The sequence below is a fragment of the Terrapene carolina genome, unplaced genomic scaffold (assembly GCF_002925995.2).
Source record: "Terrapene carolina triunguis isolate 2854851 unplaced genomic scaffold, T_m_triunguis-2.0 Scaffold68, whole genome shotgun sequence".
Taxonomy (NCBI): Eukaryota; Metazoa; Chordata; order Testudines; family Emydidae; genus Terrapene; species Terrapene triunguis.
Window position 1 is genome coordinate 58,711,175 of NW_020664419.1, and position 10,943 is coordinate 58,722,117.

At 41.5% G+C, this 10,943-nt stretch overlaps 1 protein-coding gene across 1 annotated transcript in view; it reads right to left on the bottom strand.

The window, feature by feature from the left end:
• The window catches only part of MDM1 (Mdm1 nuclear protein), a 32,303-nt gene extending 22,309 nt beyond the window's left edge, over positions 1-9,994 (bottom strand). The window contains exons 1-6 of the mRNA XM_024218279.2: positions 9,886-9,994; positions 8,783-8,897; positions 5,871-6,244; positions 5,278-5,412; positions 3,675-3,854; positions 520-659 (exon numbers count right to left, since the gene is read on the bottom strand). Of these exons, the coding sequence (XP_024074047.2) occupies positions 520-659; positions 3,675-3,854; positions 5,278-5,412; positions 5,871-6,244; positions 8,783-8,897; positions 9,886-9,903 (962 nt within the window). The 5' untranslated portion in view covers positions 9,904-9,994. The remainder of the gene's footprint in view (positions 1-519; positions 660-3,674; positions 3,855-5,277; positions 5,413-5,870; positions 6,245-8,782; positions 8,898-9,885) is intronic.
• Between the last annotated feature and the right edge of the window lie 949 nt (positions 9,995-10,943).

A 10,943-nucleotide genomic window follows, 5' to 3' on the forward strand; every position in this document is an offset into this window, starting at 1 on the left:
TACTCATAGCATCATCTAACTAACTCAGTTTTCTCCATGTTTTTCAGGTGACTCTGGTTCAGGAAAGTTTTCATGTTAAGCTTGTGTGCCTTCCTATGCTGAGGCGTGGCGGGGACTGGGCAGAGCAGAGAACAACCTCAGGGCCAGCATGAAAACAGTAAGTGAGCAGCTAGACAGGTGACTGAGTTAGCAGTCTACATTTTTAAAGCAATCACTGAAAGATAAGCAGCAGCAATAGGGGACTGGACTGGGAGAACTAACCGAACTCCTGCGTTTGTTTCCAGCACTGCAGTGGTCCAGAGTGAGCTGGTGGAGGATGCTGCAGTGTTTTGGTTTATCCACAGCAAGCACAATCACAATGCTGGTATGAAGTTGAAAAAAAGAGGTATGTGGATATGAGGTGTTATAGATATGCTAAGGTAATGCACTTGATTTCAAGGTCAAAATGATGAATGCCCACCACCCCTCACAATATTAGGGTGCTGAATACCTAAGTTCGGTATTCCGATATATACATACCCAAGACTTGTATGTAAAGAGAGGGGCTTTTGAGTAATATGTTGCTTATTTTTTTGTTTGGGTGGTTTCTGTTCTGTTTCCGATTTCCCTTGTTTTGGTGAATCTCCCGCTGGCTTTAGGAATGTTTCTTTCCTTTCATTCTAAGGCAAAGACAATTTTAGAATACCATATTAGCTAACAAACTAAACAAACTCTACAAACGTAAATTCTATGTGACACTAGCCTTTTACTTTAACATTTTAAAAAGACAAAATCATAGAAATATAGGGCTGGAAGGGACCTCAAGAAGTCATCAAGTCCTGCCCCCAGTGCTGAGGCAGGAGCAAGTAACCCGAGGACATCCCTGACAGGTGTTTGTCCAACCTGTTTTTAAAAATCTCCAATGATGCAAATTCCACAGCTTCCCTTGGAAGCCTATTCCAGAACTACCCTTATAGTTAGAAAGTTTTTTCTAATATCTAACCTAAATATCCCTTGCTGCAAATTAAGCCCATTACATCGTGTCCTACCTTCAGTGGACATGGAGAACAATTGATCACAGTCCTTTTTATAACACCCCTTAATATATTTGATGACTGTTCTCAGGTCCCCGCTCGGCCTCCTTTTCTCAAGACTAAACATGTCCAGTTTTTTTAACCTTTCTTCACAAGTCAGGTTTTCTAAACCTTTTCTCATTTTTATTGCTCTCCTCTGGACCATCTCCAATTTGTCCACACCTTTCTTAAAGTGTGGCGCTCAAAACTGGACACAGTCTCCAGTTGAGACCTCACCAATGCTCAGTAATGTGGAACAATTACGTCCTGTTTTTTACATATGACACACCTGTTAATACGTCTCAGAATTATATTAGCCTTTTTTGAAACTGCATCACGTTGTTGGCTTATATTCATCTTAATATCCACTATAACCCCCAATCCTTTTCTGCAGTACTACTGGCTAGCCAGCTATTCAGTGCACACTAGGGAACTTTTAGTGTACGCCAGCAGGGTCCACAGGGCCAGTTAGTGCACACCAGCATGTTGCGCACTAACGCACATGTAGACAAGCTCTCATACATATATTTAATGCAAACTCACAAGAAAGCAACGTTAAGCTTGTTTATTTTGAAAAAATCTCAAAGCCTGGAAATACCAATATTCAGGTTCCTACCGCAACATTCACTCAGCCACATCATACAGCCTATATACTTTATGGAATACATTTAACATAAAACTACACATTTAATAAAAAACCACAGGAATAAAATAGCACTACACCTATGCAAGGTGGCTAAGTTAATACTGCTATATAAATCTTAACTTTGCATTTCTGACATTTAAAAAAAAAAAAAAGTTGTTGATGTTGCATTAAAGTGGGGGGAAATTTTGTATTTCTTTTATTATTTTGTGAGAAAGCCCCTGAAAGTGACCCGAGAAGAATTTTAGAATTTTTTAGAAAACTGGGCAGCTTTTTTGCTCATTGTGATTTACAAAAAGGTTTGAGGGTTTTTCCCCTGTTCAAATTTTTCATTTTTCCTGCTTGTTTTTTACCTGAAATCTCAGCTTTGTCACATGTGGTTGTCTGGTTTTGCTGGAGGCCCTCAGATGTATATTGCGAGAGCACACTGTAATTGAAGGGGCGGGTGTGATGAATCTTTAGAAACACACTGTTCTCCCAAATATATATTCATCATTCAAGATAAATATGTATAAAAAATGTTTCAGACAGTGTAACTAAAAATTCCTTACTCCTTCATTTGCTCATCTGTCTCTTCTCTTGTAATGTTATAATTTTACTTAATTCTCCAGTTCCCTTCCAGGGTACACAATGACCTGTATTTCCAATGTTTAAAAATAAACAGAAAACTTAAACAAACCAAACCCCAAACTTTTCAGACTTTCTTCATACTTGCTAGAGAAGCAAAAGAGAAGGCTCAAGCTGGTTTATCAAGAAACAAATATGATGGACTGAACAGAGTCCCATCCATACCTCATTGCTGAAGAATGCATAGCCTACTCTGTATGGCTTTAAAATGGGGTAAAACAGTGAGCAGCATACTAGAAAAATCTTGTTTATCCTACTACTGTGCAAAGTAGGTTAGATTTTATGCATTCTGGAACTGAGGTCACTATCCTCTGATACTTCAAGGTTCTTCAGCCGAACAGAATACCACTGTTCCAGTGGATCTGAATTTAATAAAAAGACTATCATGTTCCCTGAAAGCTGTGTCTACACAGATTTTTTTTCTAAACATTTTCCACTACTGGTATAATTGGTTCAGCTCTGCTACCGGGGAAAAAAGCCCCTGTCACCACCGGTGTTTTTACCATAGTGTATTCTAAACCAACTCAATCAAGATGAATTGGTGCCAAACCTGGCATCAACAACCCACACCTTCTCTAAACTTCAAGTGCACTGGTGGTAGTGCAGCTGAACTGGCAATAGCAATGGTAAGAAATCTTTGGCAAAATAACTTAGTGTACGTAAGACCTAAAAGGTAGCTGACTGCAGTCTGGGCTTTACAAAAGACATCCTAATGTTTGAACTAGACACTGGAATCTATCTATCTATCTATACAACATGGTGTGCTATCAATTTAAAAAGTCAGTTGAATAAAAATTACAATCCCTGCACCCTTTTTTTTTTTTTAAAGTGTAACTATAGTCTGAAAATTGACTGTAAAATTGGTACCTTTACACACACTGGATTTGTTCCTTGTACATGCTCAAATGCATAGCTTTGGACTTTTGTGATTACAAAAAAATTATTGCTTCTTACTCCTGTTAGACTTAGACAACCAACACACTCAATAGAAATTTAACTGAATTCTATTCCTTCTTGGGCATCAAGAGACTGCACAGGTGCCAAGTAGGGCATAAGTTGGCTGGCAGAATCCTTATTGCTGGCAGCAGTACACAGAAAGGAAAGAATCTCAGAGCCAAGCTAAGGATTTGGGTTGGCAGTTAGCAAAAAGAAAAATCTTTTCACTTGTAAACTGAACGTACTTGACACAGAAATCACAGAGACACATCCATGGAGCCCCACAATGTTATTTTTAGAGTCTCTTTTTAGAGCAGAACCATTCCCAATGGACTGCAATGTCAAATGTAATAATTATAAAACAGAAAAAAACGCTAAAATTATACTACTGAAATACCATTCAAAGATGTATATACCTTTCTTTCAGGGGAGATATTTACTGGTGCACATACAGGAAATTCTCTCTCTTCCAAATCACACCTCAGTTTTGGTCCCATCGCTGGAGGAGAAACTTTGAAACTTCTCTCATATTCAGTTTCAGGGATAATTGCGGAAGACTTAAATGGGGGAATGGATTTACTTGTATTGTGAATAACCTTTGAATTTAAAAAACAAAGAAGTTAATTTGCTAATCTTAAGGTCAAATTTTCAAAATTAGTTACCTTAGTGACTCCTCCAATATGCACACAGAAAGGAAAGGGTGAACAAATACTGCATGTGGAAAAGTTACCTATTAGATTTATAGGATAAATGGGGAAATGACTTAATTTCAGTAATTATTTTTAAGTTTATTTCTTAGCATGGATATAATTCAGAGACATCTCTAAGTCTAGACCCAACTACTTTTCCTTATTTGTGACTGTATTTTTTTTTAAAAAGAGCATATTTTCTTTGGTTGGGGATGAAGGTGGTTGACAAATCTTTGCAATTCACCTTTAGATTTATATTCAAGATCACAAATTTTTGAAACAATACACGATAAAACGTACATTACAGCTTGTCAGCAAGTACTGATGGACTTTTTCATGGTTTAAAATAAGGCTCTTATTGCACAGTAATTTGATCCATTCCCTTTTCTGCAATTAATTCTGTGTTATAAACTAAGATGTAGAATTTGCTTGACTATTACAGCTGATCAGACCTGATCTTCCCACAGACTATTGAGACTTAAAGGACATGCCATATACCATAGAGATAAATTTTCCTCAGCTTTGCTATATGAGCTTGGATTAGACCAATTATCTCGAGGTCAAGATAATTTGGGTATTCTTAATACACCTGTTCAAGGATCAGGTATCTCTACTACTGTAATATTCAGATGTACTTTTCATTAGGTTGTTTATAGATATAGGTGAGAAAGTCAAGATACAATACTTTCTTAATAACACTAGAATCTCATGATAAAAATTCAATCTTAAACCCTGATACTCCTAACACTGTACATGTGTATAACTTTACTATTCTGAGTAGTCCCATTGATCTCAAATTTGTAGTAAACAGTAGTAAATTTAAGCACACTTGTAAGCATTTGCAGGATCAGAGCCCTTACGCTGTATGTTTTTGGAGTAAACTGTGCAAAAAAAAAATTACTGCTTCAGACTTCCTGTTCTTTGCTATGGAACAGCAGTTTTAATGAGCACCAATTAGAAGAGCATCATACAGATTAGTAATAGAATCTCAATGAAAAGGAGCTCTCTGCGAAGTCTTTCATAATTTAAACAATGTGATATTACAACACCTACCTATTATTGAACTGATCCTGCAGACTCTACACAAGCAAAATTCCCACTGAAGTACATGAAATTGCAATGAGAGTTTAGCTTGCACAGGGGGATGCAGGATCAGATCCTTTTATAAGGGATCATATGTGAATTAATGTGCTTTTATATATTAGAAAACAAAAGTGGCACTGTAAATAACATACCAGTCTACCACAACAAAATATAAGGAAATTATGGTAATTAAATGACTTTCTTGACTGATAAACTAAATTATATATTTCAGATTCTTTAAAATTACCTGGTCAGCTGCAAGCATTGGAGAGTTTTTTGGGGGGGTTTTCCATAAAAACTGCCTTTGATATTCAGAATTTCTGGGGAAACTATTTGAAGGTGAAATATTCATGCCTGATTTCTTTTGCAGGACTCTGTGAAACTGTCAACATAAAACAATGAATCAGAAAAATCTCCATTTATTGTTCTCCTCTACTTTCTGTTGCTGCAATTTTCTTTTAACTAAACTGTTATAATCCACATCCTTAGATCAGGCCAAGTAACTCAATGAAAGATATGCTATCTCATTCTCAACAACATCTTTGAAGACTACAAATTATGGACTAAATTCTAGTTCACTTGAAATAAATGGTAAAACTCCCATGGACTTAAGTGGAATCAGAATCTGGTCCTAACAAACAGTTCTTCCAACATAATGGGGTCTTAACATAGATTAACATCAAAATACAGAGTTGCATAGAGACAAAGTTATAACAAAAATAAGAAATAGTTTTAAGCATGAAAGCTTGCTTAACTGTATTTAATTTACTATAACAGTCACATTATTAACTTCAACCATAGACTATAAGAAAGGGGAAAAGGTTTTCTAATGATCCCTACCCTATTATCCATTTTTTCTAAGTGCTTTTTTGGAGGTACAAATACTGCTTTTTGGTTCATTGGAGTTGGGGGTGACAACTTCTTCCTACTGTTTTCTGCAAGGGTGATGGCTGATTCAATTCTAGAATCTGCAGAGTGGGACCGAATTTTTTTAGGAAGCCTGGGTGCATCAGGTGTTTCAATGTTTTCCAGATTTCTGTCGTTACTGTGGTTATCTGTGTGTGACTCTGCAGGCCCAATGCCTTCAACTTCTGGTGCGTCATCCAAATATCCCTCCAAATCGCTGTCCCCTCTCCATTCAAAGGACTTTGAAATCTGTGGGTTGAAGTAGGGCACCCTTCTCTTGGAAATGAAGTTTGGCTCTCTTGTGATTCCTACAAAACATGCATTAAACTTGAGCACAATAAAATACGTCTATTAGGATTTAAAGACACTGGAACACAAGATCAGAATGTTAACATACTGGGATGAGAATCTGAATATATAACACTAGACTGATTTTTAATAAATTTTGTATATCTTTGAGCAAAGACAGTTTACTATGGGCCTGTGAAATGTTGAGCTCTTACATACATGCTGAGTGCCTTTAATTCCCAGCCGAGTCAGTGCGAGATGTGTGTGCTTAGCCTGTCACACGATCAAGCCAAATTCTACCTCTTTTGCAACTTCCAGTGTAGTCAATGGGAGTCAGTGAGCATAGCTGAGGGCAGAAATTTAACCCGCAGCCACTAAGAAGATTAATTTGACTAAAATTATCAAATCATCAACCTGCACTGGCCAAGCGTGGTATGGAACTTCCTAAACTACTTATGCATGTTGAATAGGTGCATTGCTGAATAGATGTTCACCTTACAGTAACTGGAGAGCAGTGACCTGTTACCATATGCGTAATAACATTCTGCACAGACACCTGCACAGATTCCTTCTTTTAAAAAACAAAATCTTCTAGAGTAGCTTTTAAAATATCTTAACATCTTTAATACATTACACAATATTTTTAAAGCTTAGGAAACATCTTTTCATATTTACAAGAAAAAGAGACACTGATTATCTAAGATGGTTTTAAACAATAAAAAATAGCTGACTTATGTAAGATAAAAAGAACAAAATTACTATGTCATTTTAAGAGGAAAATGGGTGGTTAAACATATAGTAGTTAAATAAAGTGTGACAACAGAATCCTGCTGGAGAGTGTTAAACAACTAACAAAGGACTCTATTTGGCTGAGATAAATAGTTGCAGAGTATATAAACTAATCTATGGGGAACTAGGGTGCAGCTGGAAAGAGAATAAACTGTTTTTCAGGCAGAAGGTAGCATATAAAATGTCAGATGCATAGAATGTTTGGGCTACAAAGAATATAAATTCCATTAGTAGTAATGTAACCTTTGAAGGAACACTGGGAATATGGCAGAAAGAAATGTTCAGCACTCAAGCAGACCTATCTGTTTGTTTGGGTAGCTGTTATGAGTAATTCCTAAATTGCCACAATCTGTTAAGAGAAACTATTAAGTATGCATTTCAACAGAAAGAGCCAAAAGTGAGCCAAATACTAGAAGTCTGTGGAGACACCAATCTGTGTCTGTGAATAGTGTTCCAGGGATGTGTGTGATTAAATGTGACCAGAAAAAGAGGTGGGCGCATAAAATGGAAGCAAAGGCCTGGGAGGCATAACCTTAGCACAACAAAAGCTATGAAAACAAAAGGCTTTTTTGCCAACCCACATGATTTTGAGTCTTGTGATATTTGATGTTTAGCTTAAATCCCTAGGTCCCAGAGGCATGTGATTAGATGAGAATCTTAGTTTAAAGTTTCTAGCCCTCACGGTTATGGAAAAAAGCTTGAAAATGTGACAAGTTTACGAAGGCTCAAATCAGAAGGAAATAAAAATTATCCAATTTTTTTAATTGAGATGTGAGCCAATTCTGTGACTTTGGGGCTAAGACCTGATTTTTGAATGTTTGGTGTTAGCAATACTGGATTCAAATCAAAGGGAATGCTCATAGCTTTCTTGGAATTGCTTTGAGAGTTTTGCTGTCACTGACCACTTGAAGACCATGTTGGTTTGAGAGACCAGAGAGAACCAGCGGAGATTACATAGTTCCGACCTCTTATTTTGTGTCCTGGGACACACACACACACAGAGAAAACTCTGATGGCCAGGTGATTTCTAAATGGTACCTGCAAAACTCCATCTGAGGACTTTCCAAAGGAGGTGGGGGGAGCTGTTTAACTTAAAAATCAACACTGCTAAATTCATTCAAAGCTCCCCCGTCGACTCCGCCTGCGCCTCTCGTGGTGGAGTACAGGAGTCAACAGGAGAGCACTCTAGACTAGACTAGACGCGATAAATCGACCCCCGCTGGATCGATCGCTGCCCGCCGATCCGACAGGTAGTGTAGACATACCCTGAGAGCAGAAGGTGATGAGGTGGAAGGTAGCTTTGGCAAGACAAGTAATTATCCTATCAAATTGCCTGGTGCTTACATTGATGACCAATTTTACTACCAGTAGGTGGCTCTTATAAATGCTTAAATGTCGAGCTCAAACAAGGCAACCAATCTTACTCTAATATGTACACTCTGCAGACTATTTCATATCTATACCCCTTCATTAATCTCTTATGCCTATATACTAGTTCAAACTTTTCCTACTCATTCCTGCCTCTGTCTTCTTTCATGCAAAGAGCAATACTGCCTAATTATTTCACTATAACTAATTTGCTTTACTACCTCCACCCTGTACCCCTGCAATACAACCTATCTTGTGCTAACTGACATACACCATTAAATGACATGTACATTTCTGGCTTTAGATAAATAATGTGAACTAGAAGTTCACCCCCCTTTGCAAAACTTGGGCTCTGTGCGAAGATGATGTATGAGTTATGGCAGTTATTTCTAATAGCTTACCTAGTTGATCAGATCGAAGTCCAGCCCTTGAGGATTTTTGCTGTCGTGAAGGGTTACAAAACTCTGACAGATCTGACTTTTTCCATTTGAAGTTCCTCGTATATTCACTCAATCCCTACAGCAAATGGACATACATTGTGAGTAGTGCCATTTTTTCACCTAGCTTCCAACAGCAACAGATCTCCCAGCACTTTTAAATATCCACAGGCACATTGTAAAGCATAATTGGTCAGATAAGCAGGTAGGTAACTCTGCTTCTAAAACAATCTTGATCAAAGTAAGCAAAAAGTTTTTGTTCTGTTTTCTGACAGTAATGTCAGAAACAGTGCAAATACAGAACCATTTCACATGTCAAGGATACCACCTAGAATCTGCATACTATTTTAAGTTTTAACTACGTTTTTAAAAATAAATACCATGGTTCCAGTTCATCTCAAACTTGTTCCTTGGATCATATTTGTCTGAATCAATCTTCTTTGGAGCAAGAACCTTATTTTTCTACATATTCTGCCGAACACCTCGTACACCTCTTGCACTACATAAATAAGAGCGGGGTGCTACATCTCAGTTAGTTTGTCTCTGTTAAGAGACCCGCTACTGGATGAGCATCCACAAGTCACCCCCATCTTGTGCTAGCCTGGTGCCACAAAGGTCCTGTACCAGGACACAACCCCCATCCTGTACTCTAGCTCAGTACCCCAGTGCCCACACAAACAATCCTATGACAGTCCAGTGGCAGCACAGATCCTGCACCATCCCCCCATCCTGTGCCAGTCCAGTGCCCACACAGGTCCTGTACCATCCCCCATCCTGTGCGAGTCCAGTGTCCACACAGGTCCTGCACCATCCCTCTTTCCTGTACCAGCCCAGTGCCCACACAGGTCCTGCACCATCCCCCCATCCTGTGCCAGTCCAGTGCCCACACAGGTCCTGTACCGACCCTGACCCCACTCCACGCAGCTCATCACCCGCCCTGTGCCCGCTTGGTTCGCACAGCGCCGGTGCCCAGCCCGCAAGGCGGGACGGGGAGACCAGGCCGGAGACTAAGGCAGGTCAAGTCCGGAGGCAGCCCCCAGGGGAGCCGGGCTGGCGGCCGCCCTCACCTTGAAGCGCACGGGCATGGCGGCGGCGGCGGAGCCCTGGCCGTTGCTGGGCCGCTCCGGGCAGGCGGCTGTAAACACTCCCGTTTCCCGGGCGAAGCCCCCGGCCTGGCTTCCCTCCCCCGGCGCCTGCGCGGGGAGCCACCCAATCAGGCGCGGCAGCCGGCTCCCCCCTGCCGCGGGGGGCAGAGGCGCCGCTGGGGGCTGCGGCCAGGGAGCGGCTTCCCCACGCCTGCCAGGGCCCTGCCCATCCGCGCCCGGCTGAGCCGGCTGGGGGCCGCCCCGAGCCATCGCCCGGAGCCTCCCCACCAGTGATTTCCCTACACCCCCCTGAATGTTCCCAACCACCTCCCCCCCCAGTTTTGTGAACTAGTTATATGCCAATTTAGTGACTGTTTGGAAATTTGAATTGAAATTGAAACATTAATACACACTTTAAAAGCATATACAGTGTATGATAAAATACATGTATCAGAGGGGTAGCCGTGTTAGTCTGAACAGGGCTGGCTCTGGCTTTTTTTGCCGCCCTAGGCAAAAAAGCCAGCACCCTCCCCCCCCCCCATTGCGGCAGGGGCTCTCCGCTCTCCCCGGCAGCCAGAGCGCCGGGAGGAGGGCGGCAAGCCCAGCCGGGGCTCTCTGCTCTTCCCCCGGCAGCCAGAGCGCCGGGGGGAGGGCAGAGAGCCCCCGGTGCGCCGGGAGCAGGGCGGAGAGCCCGGCTGGGGCCCTGCTCTCCCCGACCGGCCGGAGCACCGGGGGAGGGCGGCGAGCCCGCTGCGGCCCCGCTCTCCCTGGCGGCCGGAGCGCCGCGGGGAGGGCGGCGAGCCCAGTCGCGGCCCCGCTCTCGGGCCGGAGCGCCCCGCCATGCCGCCCCCCTCCAGGCGCCGCCCCAAGCACATGCTTGGTGGGCTGGTGCCTGGAGCCGGCCCTGAGTCTGAATCTGTAAAAGCAACAGAGGGGCCTGTGGCACCTTTAAGACTAACAGAAGTATTGGGAGCATAAGCTTTCGTGGGTAAGAACCTCACTTCTTCAGATGCAAGTAATGGAAATTTCCAGAGGCAGGT